Consider the following 17,556-nt stretch of genomic DNA (forward strand, 5'->3'; position numbering starts at 1 on the left):
ATGAAGAAGCCACTGTCTTCGTCAGCTCAGGTCAGCAGAACACCACCACAGGCTAGGCGTTTCAACGATGGACACGTGCTTCTCACAGTCTGGGAGGCTGGAAGTCCAAGATGAAGGAGATGGCAGGTTCTTTTCCTGGTGAGGGCCTGCTTCCTGGCTTGCAGACAACCACCTTTTCTTGGTGTCCTCATGTGGTGGGACGGAGAGGGAGAGGGAAAAGTAAAGAAAAGGAGGACCTGGTCTCTCCCTTCCTCTTCTTAGACACTCATCTCACCAGGCGGACCTCACTCACATGACTTTTGTTGTTGCTGTTCAGTCGCTCAGTCGTGTCCCACTCTTTGCGACTCCGTGAACTGCAGCTCGCCAGGCTTCCCTGTCCTTCACCATCTCCTGGAGCTTGTTCAAATTCATGTGCATTGAGTCAGTGATGCCATCCAACCATATCATCCTCTGTCGTCCCCTTCTCCTCCTGCCTTCGATCTTTCCCAGCATCAGGTGATGCTGATGAGTGATTACTAGTGAGTCGGCTCTTTGCATCCGGTGGCCTAAGTATTGGAGCGACTTTGTCTAGACCTAATTCCTATTGCCTCCCAAAGGCTCCATCTCCAGATGCCATCGTACTGGGGGTCAGGAATTCAATATACAAATTTGGGGAACACAGTTCAGTCTACAGCAGTCATAGTCCCTGCTCTGTAGTTCATTTTGATACATAGCTTGGAACAATCTGTATACAGTTAATTCTTCAACAAATCATTCCCAGCCCTGGCTCTCCCAACAAGGTTTTCTTATTCGCCATCTCACTGTGAGCTGTGAACTGGGCAGGACAGAGATATAGGGCAGTGGGTGGGGATGGTGGGACTAGTTCACCAAGAACCCTTGCAAGTGGATGGTAGGTCCTAGACTTCCTGTTAGCCTAAACCTCTTCCACCTTCACAAGGCTCAGGCTTCTCCAAGGGAGGTCTGGCATCGTCAGCTTCAATTTTTAATTCCCTTTCATTTAAAAATAATCAAACTAGGTCAGAGAAAATTTAGGAAGAGGCACGCCATAAAATCAAAGACAAGAAGATCAGACCTGGCCTCGTGTTTTACAGTTCAAAACGTTCCAGAGCATGCTGAGATTAAAGGCTTGCGTGGGGGAACAGAAAACAACCATGAGTAAATAAATCAGGATCTTCAAAGACTTATTTATAGCCTATCCACAGCCGGGTAAGTGCAAGTCTGCAGTGGGGACCCGGGGCCAAGCTTCCAACACACCGGATGAGCTTGGTGAGGTGGGGTTCCAGGAACTGCCTACAGCATCGTTGTGTCTTTTGTTAGGAGCAGGCTGGGAGTTATGACAAATGACTTAGGTACTGGGCAAATGCTTGTCCTTGGCAAGCATCATGAGCTTCGACTCAGCCAGGCAGATGGCAGCCTTCTTGGGAGAGTGTGGTTCCCCACTGCCCAGCCCCAGGGAGCAGTCCCAGGACCAGGGGAGGGAGGAGGACCAGCAGGGACTAGGCAGGAAGTGCATGGCAGGAGTGAAGCCTCTGCTGAGCTTTTTACTTTTTCTTTTTTAAAGTAGTTTGGGTTTGCTAAAGAAATAGCCTTGACCTTTTGGCAAGAGGAGTCCTTGGGGCTGAAAACAGTAGGCTTTTACATGATCCCAGCAGACAGAGGGAAATGAATGATCCCAGCATAGGTTGATCTTTGGGTTAAAAAGAGACCAGAGTCTCCCAGATCTGGAGGGGGAGGGGCCCTAGACCAGTACTGTTCAGAAGAAGTTTCTGTGATGATGACATGTTGTACATCTGTGCCCCCCAATGCCATGGCTACCAGCTATATGTGGTTGTGGAGAACTTAACTGTAGCTGGTGGGGTGGAGGACCTCAGAAAACATGAATTTTCCATTTTACTTGATTTTAGTTAATTTCAATGTAAAGAGCCACATGTGGCTATTGGACAGTACAGCCCTAGGAATAATGCTCCTGTTGAGAAGAAGTAGAAATGTTTTCTCTTGTCCCCATCTCTCACCCCAGTCTAAAAAGAGCTTTCTTTTGTTTTTGGGAATAGCGGATAGATTCTCTTCTGGGGCTAAGTTCTGGCCTTAACCATGTAAGCTGTGGGACCTTGGGCAAGTCACCTAGGAGCTCACCTAGGTGCTCCAAGTCACCTAGGAGCATGTAGTATGGGTTCCTGGTACACAGCACTCAGTCAATAAATGATTGCTGTTGTCATTTAAAAAATGGCCCCCATGTCTGGCTACTTGCCCGGCATTTGTAGAAATGGAAGTCGTACCATGGAAAGAGAAGAAAACATTTTCCCCAAACAGAGCTCAGTTGCCATAGAAATTAGCTGGTATCAAGCAGGCTGCAAGCTAAGGGGTTGAATGGATGTCCTAGGTCACATCTTGGGTTTTAATTTCAAGGAAAAAGAACATGGGAGCAGATGAGAACTCATGCCCAGAGCCCCACAGCACCATCCAGGTCTCGCAGTGCCTCCTGGCCTTCGGAGCCGTGGCTGGGGCTGTAACTTGCCTGCAGTCCCTCACCCCTTACACATCACATCAGCACACCTGCTGGCCGTGGCCCGCCCCCCCCTCCCCCAGGTGTAATTGGCAGACATGCATTCATTCATTCAGCAGACATTGACCGAGGGTCTATGATATGCTGGGCTCTTGGGATACAGAGATGTTGAGAACACAGTCCCTGCCCTTTGAAGCTTGTGGGAAAACCTGGTGGGAAAACCAAACTGAGCTAAGTCCCCTTGGAGACGGAGGTTAGGGATCACCGTTCAATCTGGGGAGATGGGATGAGCTGATGGAGGCCGGTGGCATGGTCACTGAACTGAGTGCAGAAGCGCTGGGGCTGCAGCCCAGAGCTGGGGGAGCCAGAGGATGACCAGGCTGACCTCTGTGAGGGAGCACACGTGTCCAGGGGAGTCAGGGGGATCACTGGTCCAGCCAGTGTGCCCCGGAGGTGGGGGAGGGAGGGAATATAGGGCCCTGGGCAGGACTCAGCTGAGCTGGACACACCTCTACCCAGAGGGGGCTCACGGGCCAGCTGTTCTTGGCTGTGAGCAGCCTGGGCCTTTTTTTTTAGGGTCCAGAGTCCAGCTGTCACATGAGCCTCGCGGATGGTGGGGATCTCCATGCCAGCCCCTGGCCCTGCCTGGACGGAGAAGCGTGACTGCGTTTGCGGAATACTTCCTCGCTGCCATTCTATTGTGCTCACGACAGCACATGCCAACGGCAGCAGGAGATGTGTGCGGGGGTGTATGTGTATGAAACCAGAGACGTGAAGTGAGTCAGCAGAAATCACACACAGGCAGGGCAGAGGAAGGAGGCTTCCCGGAGCCCTGGGCATTCCACTGGGAGCAACGAGTTTTAGGTGGTGGTGTCTGCCTCCCCCACCCCCCTGGCTGTGTTCCTTCCCTTTCTGTGTTAGTATAGCTTACCCGGAAATATGGCACAGCTGCTAAAAATAAGGGTGATGTCCTCAGGTATATTATTTTGCTTTTGAGGAATCTGGTCATTTCCTAAGTGTTCCCATTTCTCCTGTAGCCTGTGGGAGAGATGAAAGCTGGTCGCTCTGACGGGTGATGTTTGCAACCAAAGAGAGCTGGGTGGCGTGGCTGTTCATGAACCAAGTCCACGGGCCAGGTGGGGTGTGGGTGTGGGTTATCGTCAGTGGTTAGAGGTCCTTTTGTCAATGCCATGGGAAAGCTACACTTGGCCCTGGAGTAAACATCTACCTTGGTGGCTTAATGTCTTTGGCTTTCCCAGAATTCCTCCCCCACCCCACCACTGACTGTATTTGAAATACCAATCTCCTTCGGATGTCTCCTCTGGGGAGCTCCACAAACCTCAGTGAGGGGCTACTGGAGCAGCGTGGATGGGGTGGGTCTGTCAGAGGCTGAGAGTGACCCAAGGGGGGACCTGCTGGGATGAACTGGTCCACGGGGCGAGCTGTGAAAGCTGGTGTTGGGAGTGAGGGATTGGTTTTACTCCCAGATGAACCCCCCCCACCTGGAATTCATTTCCCAGGCCCTGGAAGGGACCTTGGGTGCCTGCAGGGCTGCGGGGGGCACCTCCTGAGGCTGGGGGACTCATGCCTCCCAGAAGCCTTCATCAGGGATAATGCCACCCCAACAGCCATATCCACTGTCTGTTGTAAGGAGCCCTGCCTGGGCCTTCTGGAATCCTAGCAGTATTTTCCACCCGGCAGCTGCAGAGGGCCAGGGCAGAAAGGGCCAACTAATATTCCTCTGCGTGCGTGCATGCACGCATGCTAAGTCGCTTCAGTCTTGTCTGACTCTTTGTGTCCACCGCACCCCCCCCACCCCGCCCCCCGCCAGGCTTCTCTGTCCATGGGATTCTCCAGGCAAGAAAATACTGGAGTGAGTTGCCTTGTCCTCCTCCAGGGGATCTTCCTGACCCAGGGATTGAACCTGAGTCTCTTATGTCTCCTGCATTGGAAGACGGAGTTCTTTACTGCTAGTGCCACCTGGGAAGCCCAGAATGTTCCTCTAGCACTTTTAATTTAAAAAATCATTTTCCTTCTCCAGCCTCAGTTTCTTCATCTGTAAAATGTAAATTTGAGGGTATTTTCCCCTTTGGGATGAGATTATTCCTTCCGATCCTGGTCAGCACAGTTTCTGTTTCTCCACTGAGGGACCAGGGTGATGCCACGGAGAGGGAGCTGGGCCTGCCTTTCCACCTGGACTCTGCCACATGGAGCAGTGGGGAAGGGGGGATGGGGAGAGGCAGGGGTGGGGTGTTGGCAGAGCCACTTTGTGTTTCAATTTTATTTTATTTTCCCATCTATGAAATGGGATAATAACACTTGTATAGGTCAGCCGGCACTGGTTATTGGAAGGCTCCCGCGAGATAATACATGGGAAAGGGCTTTGTAATGAGAGAAGTAATGTCTAGGTAAGGTGTATTATTAAGTGACATTTGGAAGCTGGAATTCAGCCCAGCTCTGTCCACACCAGCTGCCTCCCCGGGTTGTTACAAGTGACTCTTGCATGGGTTGTCTTTAGCTTGACTGTAATGGGCTCCTTTGTGGGAAGGATGGGATGGTAGGGGAATAAGTATCTCTTCTATTCCACCCAGTCATCTAGTCATCTTGATGGCATAACCTGATGGTAGACTGGGCTCTGTCTCCCACCCATGAAGCCCCTGCTCAGAAAGGTTCCCCGGGGGTGGGGTGGGCAGCTTCCTGCGTTCACACCTTTCTCTCTTTTGCAAGGAAAGGCTTTGTCCTTCCAGCGCCCCCAGACCCGGCTTCTCAGGCGCTGGGGCCAGTCTGTGGGCCTGACTAGGGTAGCTCGGCTTCCCTGGTGGCTCAGACGGCAAAGAATCCACCTGCACTGCGGGAGACCCTGGTTCAATCCCTGGGTGGGGGAAGACCCCCTGGAGAAGGGAATGGCAACCCACTCCAGTATTCTTGCCTGGTGAAGCTCCATGGACGGAGGAGCCTGGCGGGCTACAGTCCATGGATGGGGTCGCAAAAAGTCGGACACGACTGAGCGACCAAGCACAGCACAGCCGTAGGATGAGGGAGGCGAGGCTCTAGCTCTAACTGCTGAATCGGGGGGCCTCAGGGAATCCTGAACCGGGAATGGCTGGGACAAGGGGACCTGGGGCAATCCGCCCGCCTAGGCGTCCTGACAGCCCCTACCCCCCGGCGCCCCGCCTGGTTCCTTGTCTTGCCCCGGGCGGGAGCCGCGCTCGCAGCCCTCCTCGGTGCTCCAGCCAGGCTGTGGGCGAATTAGACCTCCCAGCCTCACGGGGCTGCTGTGCGGCTGCGGCGACGTTGGCGGCTGCGGCGCTGCGAAGGAGCGGCGGGCTGCGGGGAGGCGGCGCCTCGCGAGCCCCGGGCCGGGTCCGGGGCGGAGGCCGCGGAGGGAGGTTACCGTATTTACCCAGGCCGGTGCCGGACCCTTGGGGGCGGGTCACTGCGGGCGCGCTACCGTATTTGCCGGGAGCCGCGCAGACCCTTTCCGGGAGTGGCGAGCGCCGCGACTTAATTACGTATTTATCCGGGGTGGCGTGGTTCCCCCCCCCCCCCACCCCCGGCGTTGCGGGAGCGGGGTGGGTTGCACAAATTCCCTAAGGGAGCCAGGGCTTGCAGCGGAATGGGGTGGGTTGCTGCAGCAGAGTGGGAGGCCTACATATTTTCGTGGGGGTGGGGTTGCGACGCAGAGTTTACCATATTTCTCCAGGATCTCGCTCTGGCCCGAGGAGCTGGCAAGGTTGTGTGCGGGGGTTCGGGTGGGTGGGGTCAGCTCTTCCGATTCACGCCGCGATCTGATAAGAAGAGCGGTGTTGGAGGCTGGCCGTCTTTTTTGGGGTGAGGGAAAAGGGGCCCCTGGAGGCTTTGCGGAGAGTTACCGTATTTGCCTTGAGCAGCGCAGACTCGAGGAAAGAGCCACTGCTGGAGGCCGGAGGACCTGGGGCGCCGCCTGGGCTGTGAGTGCGGGATGGGATGTAGGAACTTGCCGCCAGAGAGACTGGGGACCGTGGCCTGAGACCCTCTCGGCGGGCGGGGCTCTCGGCCAGGGGTGTAGCTGGGGGAGTGGGGAGGCGGCTCAGAGGCAAGGCCAGGCTGAGATTGGCCCAAGGGGACAGAGATGATCTGTCTTTGCAAACATCCGTGCAGCTGCCTGGGGAAAGATTTGGGGGTGGGGTCTGTTGCAAGTAGTCCTTGTCCCCTTCCCCGGGGTGAGTGGTGTTCCCCGGGGGCCTGAGGGTAGGGGGAGACAGAGGGGGTGCCTCTGGGACCCCACTCTGCTGGTAGGTCCACTGAGGCGGTGGTAAGCAGGGAGATCTGCAAGTGTGGAGAAGGCCTGCATGGAGGTCCAGGTGAAGGGCCAGGAGGCTTCCCTGACAGGGGTGGGGGATAGCATGGGGAGAGGTCAGCTCGACCCCTTGAAGCAGGCCGCAGTGCTCTGCAGAAGCTGGAGCCCAGGAATTGGGGAGGCGTGAGGGTGTTGGCCACAGACAGCGCCCCACAGAAGCAGTGGTCCTTTGGGTCCTGATAACCTGTGGTGGCCAGGAGAGTGGTGGTCTTCTGTGTGTGTGTTTTGAGGGGCACTTAGCTGGTGAGCAGCTAGTACATTGAGAAGAACTTTTGACAGTGAGGAAATATACAGTCTAGTCCCGGTTCACCTTGCTGGGCGACCTTGGGCAAGTAAGTCGACCTCACTGAGTCTTGGTTTCCCCATCTATAAATTGGGGTTCAGTAAGCCTGCCCCTTCCTCGGGGCTGTTGTGGGCAACAATTTAAGAGGGACACAGTGCTCTGGGAAAGAGGATCCTTAGGAGAAGCAGTGTGAAGGAGATGGAACTGAACTTGGGGGTGTTTGTTGAGCTGAGAGTGTTCCTCAGCCTTGGGCCAGGTTTTCCTGGGGGGATGCCAAGAGGAATCAAGCTGAGACCCGCCCCCTGCGAGCTTACACTGTGGTTCAGTGACTTGCAAACCTTTTACAGGCATGCCTCATTTTGATAAACAAAGAGCTGCTGCCTTTAATGTTTAACTGAGGTTACTTTCAAGTTTACAGGGCTTTTGTTTTGTTTCTTCTTTTAAGCTTTGCAAAAATATCTTTAAACCACTGTTGACCCCACCCTTCCCTCCAGATTGGGGATGTCTGTCCCTCCCCTCCTCCTTGAGACTCTGGTTGGAGGGATAAGGCGCACCCGGGTTCAGGACAACTTATAAGACTGGAAGCCCCTGAGTATTACTCATCAGCATTTATTCCATGCCTTGTGTGGTAGGCACAGCGTTTGATGTGGGTCATAAAAGGAAGCAGGTCTGTCCTTAAGATGCTCACAGATTAGGGAGACAGAGGTGGCATGACCGACCCGTGTGCTGTGTGATGTAGGGTCACAGGGTTGGGCCACGTGGCTCAAAAGAAGCTGGAGGGGTCAAGGAAGGCTTCTAGCAGGAGGTGTCATTTGAGAAAGGCCTGAAGGAGGGGTAGGATGTGATTAAGGGGTAGAGAAGAAAGAAGGACATTCCAGCAGGGGGACACTGGCTCGAACAGGACTGGGGAGTGATGGGCACTGAGGTTGGGGGCTGGCCGACCCTCGGGTGCCCTCTGACTCCTCTCTCTCTGCTTCTGCCTCCTCAGGGGCCGGTGATTGCAGCTGGACGTGCCCATGACCGAGCTGGCATCCTCCGGGGTCGGGTCCCCTACGGGGGACGGGGAGGAGTGCCTGGGGGACGATCGAGGCCTGGTCATCCACCACCCGGCGGAGGAGCAGCCGCACCGCTGCCCGCTGTGTGGCCAGACCTTCGCCCAGCAGCCCAGCCTGGTGCGGCACCAGAAGGCGCACGCCGGGGCGGGCCGCGCAGCCGCCTTCGTGTGCCCGGAGTGCGGCAAGGCCTTCAGCGTCAAGCACAACCTAGAGGTGCATCAGCGCACCCACACGGGCGAGCGGCCCTTCCCCTGCCCCGAGTGCGGGCGCTGCTTCAGCCTCAAGCAGAACCTGCTCACGCACCAGCGCATCCACAGCGGCGAGAAGCCGCACCAGTGCGCGCAGTGTGGCCGCTGCTTCCGCGAGCCGCGCTTCCTGCTCAACCACCAGCGCACCCACGCGCGCATGCCCGCGCCGCACCCGCGCCGCCCCGGCGTCTTCGGGGAGCGCAGGCCCTACTTTTGCGCCCGCTGTGGCAAGAGCTTCGCGCGCGAGGGCTCGCTGAAGACCCACCAGCGCAGCCACGGCCACGGGCCCGAGGGTCAGGCGGGCCATTTAGGCCGCGTGCTCTGATACGCACAGAACCTGCTGCCGCCGCCGACTGTTTTCCGCCCCAGAGCCGCATCTGTGACCCCTGGAGATGCCGCTGGGCTGGGGCCCCCTCTCTGGATGGGATCCTGGGAGACCGTGAGGGCTGGCTTGGGAGGGGGGAGGCTCTCAAAAGGAGTGGGCCGCTGCCGGGCTTGGGCCGCCGCCTTCCTCTCATCCTCCAGGACCCTCCGGGTGGCTGCACCCGGCTGCTTTGGGCCCCAGTGTTGGTTTTCCTCCACAGGCACACCCAGCTTAGAGCAGGTGAGACCTAGCGCTGGCCAGAGCCCTCTCGGTCTTGTTGGGGGTCATGTGGGGAGGGTGGGGCAGACAGGGCTTCTAGGTGTAGGACTGTCTTCTTACTAGATCCTCGTTCCCTGAATGCCAGAATTGAAAGCCACCCGGAGAGGACACTCTCCGCAATCCTCAGGCCTCCCCCAGCCCCAAGGTCTCCTGGCACAAGTGCTTCCTACTTAGTGCCTTTGAGAAGTCATTTCACTTCACGACACAGTTTGCTTATTTATAAGTAGGGGCTAAAGATGAGGAGGGCCTCCTCCTCCCGGGAATGTTGTGAGGACTGTTAAGTTTAGCAGATAAGAGGAGGTGACATCATTAACTGAGTGCCCCAGTGTGCCAAGCTGTGTGCTGAGTAGGGTCCTTGGGAGGAGCACAGCCCTGTCCCTGGGGTGCTCATACAGGGTGATGCCGCCTACTGTAGGAGACAGACTGAAAGTGTTCTGGGGGGTGGGGAGGTGACTGGCGACACCCAAGGCAATTTGATGGTTTGAGCTGGGTCCTGGGGACTCATAGGGAACATAGAACCTTCCATAGAGTGTGGAAGGTTTCTAAGGTGGGTGTCTGAACTCGGAGGCTTATATTTGCTCTACAAAGGATTTGTGGCAGGGAGAGGGGACACCAAAATATTTAATGGAAAGAGCCCAGTGAGTGCGAGTGCAGTTCAAGGACAACTAGAGGCATGGAGGAGAGATGGAAGTAGGACCCGGGTCCTGGGGTCGTCCGGGCAAGGGAATTGAGGTCCCCCGAGTGGCTTGGCCAAAGTCATGCAGTGAGAAAGGGGTGAGCCATGACCTGTCCCCCAGGCCTCAGATTCCAAGCTGATGCTTGGGCTTCTCTGCCATGTGGTCAACAAGGAAAGTGAGGCTCCCCCAGGCTGGCCCTGAGTCACACATAGGAGTTAGTGGTGCAGCAGTGCAAGCCTGGACCTCATTTTGAATTCTGGACCCCAAGACCCTGTATCTCTCCTGTACCATCATTAAGAGATGCTACTACAGGTGGGAAAAATGTGGCTTTGAGGAAGCGGGACCATGTAGTAGGAGGATGGGCAGGGGCATTGGTGGGAGATATGGGTGTCTGCAGGGGACATGACCTCCTGGGTGGTGGGTTGGGAGGAAGGCAGCCGGGGGCTGGGAGAGGACCTGCCTCCACAGGGCCCTTGCTCCACACCCAGGCTGGTGCTCAGTGCTGGAGACCCGTCTCTGCCCTCCCTCCTTTCCTTAGAGCCATGTGGCTTCTCGGGGATCAGTTGTCCTCTGCCTGCCGCCCGTATGTGGCTGTTGCAATGTGGACTAGTGCTTAGTGGTGGAGATTAAGAGATTAAGTCGGGACCCAGGACATCTGGAACCAAAAGTACCCTGAACCCACGATGTCTCATTGGTAAATGGGAGTATAATCCTGGGGGTGCTTGGTAGGGGCTAAGAGGATGCAAAATTCTGAACTGGGTGCAGGGGGCCCATGACTGCTCCCTCCTAGCCCTGGCTGAGTGGGGGCCAGGTGGGGGCTGGGCGGGGCCATGTTCCACCCCAGACCTGACCCTGGTCTCTTTGTCTTTACGCACAGATGTGGAGTGGTCAGGAGCTCTGGGCATGTGCAGGGCACCTCTGACACAGAGACTTGGAATGGGGCCCTGGGCCTGCGCCCCAGCATGAGGACACGTCCCCTAAGAAGACCTACCTTGGGAGGTGAAGGCAGAGGGTCCGATGGAGCCTGGAATTGGAGACAGACTTTGTGCCTTGGCGGAAAAACTCCCTGGGCTTGCTGGGAGTTACAGCCAGAGAAGAGGTGGTCCTGGCTGCCCCGCCTCTCCTGTGGTAGCAGCGATGGTGCCTGTGTGGGGAGCCCACTTCTGTGCTCCCGCCTGGCCCACCAGAGACAGGAAGTCAGCTGCTGGGGAGGACACAGTGAGTGGAAGCAGACACCCAGCTCCAGAGGCAAGACCAGCCCCCCATGGATGAACACGCCTGCAGGCTTCCCTCTCCTTTTAGGGCAGTGGTTTCTTCACACTTTTGGGCTCATGAAGCCCTCTGGCAAGATGGCAAAGGTTATGAACCTTCTCCCCAGGAAGACACACACATTCACGGGGAAGCAGAATCTACGAGGGATTCCAGGAGCTCCGGGACTCCAGGCCGAGATCCCCGGGCCCTGGGGCTAGCCCGCCGCTCTTTCTTGAGCTGACACAGAGTCCTGGGTCAGGATCTTCGTTCGAGTCACATTTCGTTTCCCCCATTCCGCACCCATCGACCTTCCTTCCCTTTTCAGGAATAAAGAATTCTGAGGAGGGGCCCTGAATAGTCATTCTGTTCTCCCACAGCCCACAGTCGGCACATCAGGAGCCCCAGTTCCCTTCCCCAGCCGTCGTCATCATTGGGAAGCTTGGAGGGGGCTGGTCTGCTCTCCTCTGGTTTGGGGTTGCTTGTTCTGGCTTCCAGAGTGCTGGCGGAGAGGGCGAGGTGGGAGGCTGGGGAGGAAGTGGCACCTCCCTGCTGGTGGCCGCGAGCTCCAGGCAGGGAGAGAAGCTGGCAGACAAGCTTCTGTGTGTCCACAGGGCACAGAGGAACAAGAGGAGGGCGAGGCTGGGGCCAGCTGCAGGGCAAGGGCTCCTCCAGGCTTCACACCTGCCCTGGAGCTCCCTGGCCTCCCCAGAGTGGACCACCTCTCAGAAAAGAGGGGACTGACTACGGCCGGGCTGGGGTTTTGGGGACAACCAGACTTTGTAAGGTGAGTTATAGGGAGTGAAACCCTTGAGGGTGGGAGAGGCCTTTAGTTATGACATGCAGGTCAAATCCCAGGGATGTGAGTGCCGGGGTGCTTGGGAGTTGTGTTGAGGTGGGGGCTGAGGTTCCCAGGGCTGAGCTGGGGTTCAGTCAGGGTTGCTGGGGGGCTCCCATGGGTCTCTGGTGCAGTTTGCACAGGGGTTCTTACCGACCACCTGCCATGCGCTGGCTTCTGGGATAACAGGCTGCTCTGCGGGGATGAGGGAACAAGGCCCCATGCTTCTGGAACTCCCCTCACTTGGGTCCTTGGCCCACCTGGGGGGACCCTTGCAGACGCCCCTGCTCTGCTCATCTCCTGCCTCCACTGGTGCCGGTCTGACCTGTGCCCCTCTGCCCACCTCCGCTCTGCCCTCCTGAGCCCTCTTCTCCGCCAGGCCTGCCTTCCGGAACCACCTAGCACACACCCCTCCCTCCTCGGAACAGTCCCTGTGTTAACACACCATCTCACCCCTGAGAGGTGTGTGCGGGCTTATATTCCAGTTTCCTCTGTGTGTGTGTGATCTCTGCTGAGACGGGGGGCACGCGAGGGGCTCCCTGAAGGCAAGGGCCGTGTCCTTCCTTCTTCAACCCTGGCAGGGTCTAGTGCAGGGCTTGGCTCATACACCCAGGAAGTAGTTGCCCACTGGCTGGTGGATCCAGGGCTGGAGGCCATGGGGTGGGAGGTGGATGGGGGAGGTGTGCCCACTGAGTGCATTTTACTGGGCTGTGGGCTGGTCTCCCGGACAATAATGGGAGGTCATGGGAGGCCTCCAGTTCTCCCCTCCTTGGGGCAGTGGGACAGGAGAGACCCCATCCCCGCCAACGCCCCCCCCCGGCCCCGACCCCACCGCAACCCCGTCTGGCTCCTCAGGAGTGTGTGGCGTTGGATGTCCAGGGTGGATGTCTCCCTAGGTCACCGATGCCTGCCGGAGCTGACTAACAGGAATTGATGTTTTCGCAACATCAGCTCATGTGAGGAGTGATCATTTGAGCTCAGCTGGGAGCAGGGAAGCCTCTACCTTGGCCTCCTTCATTTTCCCTCTCCCCGAGGGAGTTATGTTCAAGGTCACAGAGCTCCAAAGTCACAGCAGTGAGTCAGCTTGGGCTCCCCCCAGCTGGCTAATGACTGCTACTGGATTTGGGTAATAGATGGATATCAGGGCGTCTTGGAGTAAGCCCCCACAGCTTGCCCAGCTTGCGGTCAGGCAGAACTGCTGAGAACCTTCGAGGTGGTTCCCTCTGCCAGTCCCTGAGCGCTGGGATGCCTGGGCTCCAGCCCATCCCCACCGGGAGGCCCTGGCCAGTCCTGTCTCTCTTCTGACTCTGCTCCTCCTGTGTCACGGGTAACCGCGTGCACTGAAGAAACCATGCAGAGGCAGGGCCGTGTCCTGCTGTGTCTCCCACCAAAAGTGGGTCCGGCTGCTAACACCCCGCTTCACAGCCTGGAATCTCCTGCTGCAGAAGGCGCTGGAGCGTGGGGTTGTTGAGGCCTGCTGCCAGGCTGCCAAGACTTGGATGAGTGATTTCCCCTCCTGTCCCTGGTGAGGGCGGGCCTGGTCATGGCCCATGGTCATGGGCTCATTCCCGAACTTTCCTTCCATGCCTTGTTCTTCGACTCAGACCTGGGGCTGCGTCAATCACGTCTATCAGCCGACGGGGGTCCTGAGTCAGGGTAACTTGTGGACAAGGGCCTGGGAGACCTGGCTCAGGTCGGGGTGAGTCAAAGCAGGAACCTCGTTCAACTCAGATCCACTGACACCTTAAAGGGGAACCATGGGATCTGTAACTGAGAAGGGCGGGGACTTGACCGTGTTGCAGGGACCCAGCCCATCTCCCTCTGCTGCCTCCCTGTCTCGAAGGGCAGGAAGGAGCAGGCAACAGCTCTGCCTTATGCTTGCCCAGGCTCACTTCCTTCCCTGAGGGTCAGAACCAGCTGCAGGGCTGACCGTCCTCGGCCGGAATCTGTTGATGGTTTTGCCAGAGCAGTGGCTCCACCAGATCTGGGGAGGGCCACATGTTGGACGGCTTGGCCTGGGCACACGCCGCCCCAGGAGGCTCAGCTCCACCTGGAGGCCATGATGTGTGTGTTTGTGGAGGGGAGGGACGAATCACCAGGGAAAACCAGAGTTGAGAGGGCGGGCGAGTGGACTCCAGGTGGCAGTCCAGCACCCCTGCTATGCCCAGCAACCTCGTGGTTTGTTATAACTGCAAAATTGCAGCCCCCTCCCAACTCTAATCAGAAACGGCTCTTTAACAAGAGGTCCAGGCTGTCATGTGTGCAGGTGGTCTGCCCTACCACGCTTTCCCACCTCTCTCGGGTGGGCCTTTTGACTCCGACATGACATCAACCCTACTGTGCAAAAAGGCGGGAGACTAAAGCATGTCATTTGTCTTAAGCAGCTTGTGGGGTGTAGAGACAAGACGCTGTCTCCGCCTCCAGGAACCTCCAGGGTCCAGGACCCCAGACACAATGCCCCTCCGTCCCACGTCCCCAGGGACCAGAGCATTCATCGGCGGTGCCCAGCCTGGCCTGGCCAGCCTGGCTTTATGAGAATTTTCCATCAGCACAGAGCACAGCACAGGAGAGAAAGGTCCAGGAAAGGGCCGGTCCTGGGAAAACATAGCAGCTCCTCCACCCAGTCTCTGCACCCTCCCTGACTCCCCTCTCCACCCTCCTTCGAAGCATCACTAAGCCTCCCTCTCCTCACCCTAGTAATGCCCAGGTGAGAGGATGTCTGTGGCGGAGGCTGCTGGGACCCTGTGGATTCCCTTTGCAAGCTGCTTCCAGCGCTGACTGCTAAGGTTTGCAGCTGCTTAGCCTGGGGGCTGCTCCCAGACCATCCCTGCCACTGCGAGTGAGTACTGACCCAGCAGTCACTGTGTCTGGGTGTGGGGCCAGATCTGAGGGCAGCCTGTGCTGGGGATCAGGTGACACCAGGCTCCTGCTGCGACCACATCCCTGGCTCCTTCCCCAACCTGAGCCTGCGTCCCACTCCCCTTCTCTTGAGAGGCCTTCCCAATACTTCTCATTCCCCTTGAACAGAATCTTTGGCTCAGGCTCCACTTCTTAGGACCTCGATCTAAGACAGTATCGCTGAGACATACATGCTCAAGTACATGATCAAAGCATCTCGCGCAGACGAGATCGTGACTAGTATCGAGTTCTGCCTGCTGCTATAGGCTTTCATCAAAGAGCGCTGGTGGACAGATTGGAGGTGGTTGTGTCCTTTGTGAGGTGGTGAAACCCACATAGAACAGATAGCCACTGCTTTTCTCATGCCAGCCTTAGACTTAGGTAGCATTGCAAACACAGATGCTTCAGACCAGCATATTAGCTTGTTGTGTTTGGACACGCGTGCTAAGCTGCTTCAGTCGTGTCTGACTCTTTGTGAAGTCGCTCAGTCGTGCCCTACTCTTAGCGACCCCATGGACTGGAGTCTACCAGGCTCCTCCATCCATGGGATTTTCCAGGCAAGAGTACTGGAGTGGGGTGCCATTGCCTTCTCCGCCTGCATCGGCAGGTGGGTTCTTTACCACTAGTGCCACCTGGGAAGCCCTTTGTGTTTAATAAAAATCATTTTTAAAAGGCTATTGTTAGGCAGAGCACCAGGGGACCAAGGTGGCTTGGAGATGTGGAAAAGACCCCAGGGGCTGAGCTGGTCCTTCTTTGCCCCTGGAAACCTGCGAGCAGACAAGTGGCATCCTAGATCAGGGTTCAGGCACGTGGGTTCTGGAGAGCCTGAGTTTATAGGAGCAGCATGAACTGTGCCCAGGTGTGGGGACTGAGGGATTTGGGAGCAGGGTGGTGTGATGGTGCCTGTGGGTCCCCAGAGGTGGCAGAGACAGTGGCTGGGGGATAGAGGGGACAGGCAGCCTCAGGCGCACGTGAGCACCCCCAGAAATGACTGGGGGGTATGCACCGTGGGCTCCTGGGGGAAAAGTGGGCTCCTGGGGGAGAAATGGACCCCGCAGAGTCCTGGGGGCGGGGGAGCGCTTGGTCTGTATGTAACAGCCTGTTCAGGCTGCTGGAGCAGGACGCTGGCCACTGCTTTCCCACCTCGCCTCTGTGCTGGCTCAGGGGGCCTGTTACCATGTTTTCTCTGCCAATGCCCTTGACAGCCCGGCTGCCTGCTCTGTGTGCCCCTCTTTATTCCAGCTGCAGAATTCTCCCCTGAGAATTCCAGGGACAGGATTGATGTGACTAGTCACCGTCCCTCGGACGGAGCTCATTCTCCCCGTGCTTCCCATGTGACCTGTGAGCCTGGAGCTGGCATCCCAGGCACAGGCCCAGTGGCTCCGCTGAAAGTTCCAGTCTCGGGAACTTGGAGATGCTTGAGCACGTGTTCTTGGAAGGGAGGGTCAGCTGACAGGCTCCTGGGGTCTGACTTGTCCAGCCCCGGACTCTGGTTTCTCCCTCACTTTTATGTGCAAATCTCTCTGCCCCTGCCCCCACCCACCCCCCGGGATAGGTGGGGGGCATGTTGGTTTTGATTGGATTCGAGCTCTGGGTAGGGTGCTGGAGTTGGAACAACAACAACAAAAATCCCCTTTGGATCTTCTTTCTGTTCTCATGACCTCTGCCTGGCTGGTGTATGTTAATATTTGCAGTCGCTTCTCCTTAATGCCTGGAGAAGGTTATATAAAGGGGGACTGTTAGCTTGGCCAGCACTCCAAGTATATTCAGGAAATCCTGCAATATGAGAAAATCAAGGGACAGAGCCAGTGAATACAACAGTCCCACTTATGGGATGATATTAAAAAAAAAAAGGTATCATTGAGAGGTTGTATTCTGTGAATACAATGAAATTAGAAATGCAGGCACACCTGCGAGAGATTGTGGGTTTGCTTTCAGACCGCTGCAATAAAGTGCATATTGTAATGAAGCGTCACGTGAATTTTTTGTCTCCTAGTGCATATAAAAATTCTGTTTACACTATAGTCTGTTTAGTGTGCAATAGGATTATATCCCAAACAAAACAATGTATGCCAACTTAATTTAAAAATACTATATTACAAAAAAATTCTAACCATTATCTGAGTCTTCAGTAAGTCCCAGAGTAACATCAAAGATCACTGATCACCAATCACTGTAAGGTAATATGTTAACATTATTTCATGTCACGATAATGAAAATGTATGCAATATTGTGAGAATTAGAAAAATGTGACACAGACATGATGTGAGCAGATGCTGTAGGAAAAATGATACAGGTAGATTTGCCCAACACAATATTGCCATAAACTTTCAGTTTGTAAAAAATGCATCATCTGTGAAGTGCAATAAAAAGATGTACACCTATAATTAACAAAAAGATGACAAAATGAATGAATGACGGTGAAAACACCACCTTACAAACCTTGTGTCACACAACTATAATTTACCCTTAAATATATTCATCAGAGGAGAGGACATTTTGAAAATCAAGAAGTCAAGAGTTTAACTTAAAATGTTAGGAAAAGAACAACAGAATATGCCTAAAGAAAGAGAAAAAATAATAAGAAAGGTAAAATTTAATTAAAATAGGAGCTCAGATTGCTTTATTTGGGAAGGCTTTTAACCTCTAATGATTCTTCATATATAAACAAAGAATAGTGGGGAAAATATCCCAAAATGTTTTAATGAGGCTGGTATAACCTTGAAAATGAAACCAGACAAGGACAGGACAATGAAGGAAAATTTTCAGCCCGTCTCACATATGAGGATATCCACAAAAATCCAAAATAAAATATTGGCAAGTC

At 55.6% G+C, this 17,556-nt stretch overlaps 1 protein-coding gene across 9 annotated transcripts; it reads left to right on the top strand.

The window, feature by feature from the left end:
* Nucleotides 1–4,336: 4,336 nt before the first annotated feature.
* On the top strand, nucleotides 4,337–11,348 carry LOC133246614 (zinc finger protein OZF). 9 transcript variants are annotated; one of them, XR_009736088.1, is made up of 4 exons: nucleotides 4,340–6,028; nucleotides 8,114–9,032; nucleotides 10,287–10,442; nucleotides 10,626–10,715. XR_009736088.1 is itself a non-coding variant. In XM_061415078.1 (3 exons), exons 1-3 carry the CDS (start codon nucleotides 5,603–5,605, stop codon nucleotides 10,376–10,378), a joined length of 1,437 nt encoding a protein of 478 aa, XP_061271062.1. In that variant the 5' UTR covers nucleotides 4,338–5,602; the 3' UTR covers nucleotides 10,379–10,618. The 9 variants fall into 9 exon arrangements, 6 of the variants coding, with proteins under 6 accessions (XP_061271062.1, XP_061271063.1, XP_061271066.1 ...); XR_009736090.1 differs by lacking the exon at nucleotides 10,287–10,442 and having other exon boundaries at nucleotides 4,337–6,028; nucleotides 8,114–10,060; nucleotides 10,626–10,711; XR_009736089.1 differs by lacking the exon at nucleotides 10,626–10,715 and having other exon boundaries at nucleotides 4,337–6,028; nucleotides 8,114–10,060; nucleotides 10,287–10,618.
* The last annotated feature ends 6,208 nt before the right edge of the window (nucleotides 11,349–17,556 follow it).

This window comes from Bos javanicus, chromosome 4 (assembly GCF_032452875.1).
Source record: "Bos javanicus breed banteng chromosome 4, ARS-OSU_banteng_1.0, whole genome shotgun sequence".
Classification (NCBI taxonomy): domain Eukaryota; kingdom Metazoa; phylum Chordata; class Mammalia; order Artiodactyla; family Bovidae; genus Bos; species Bos javanicus.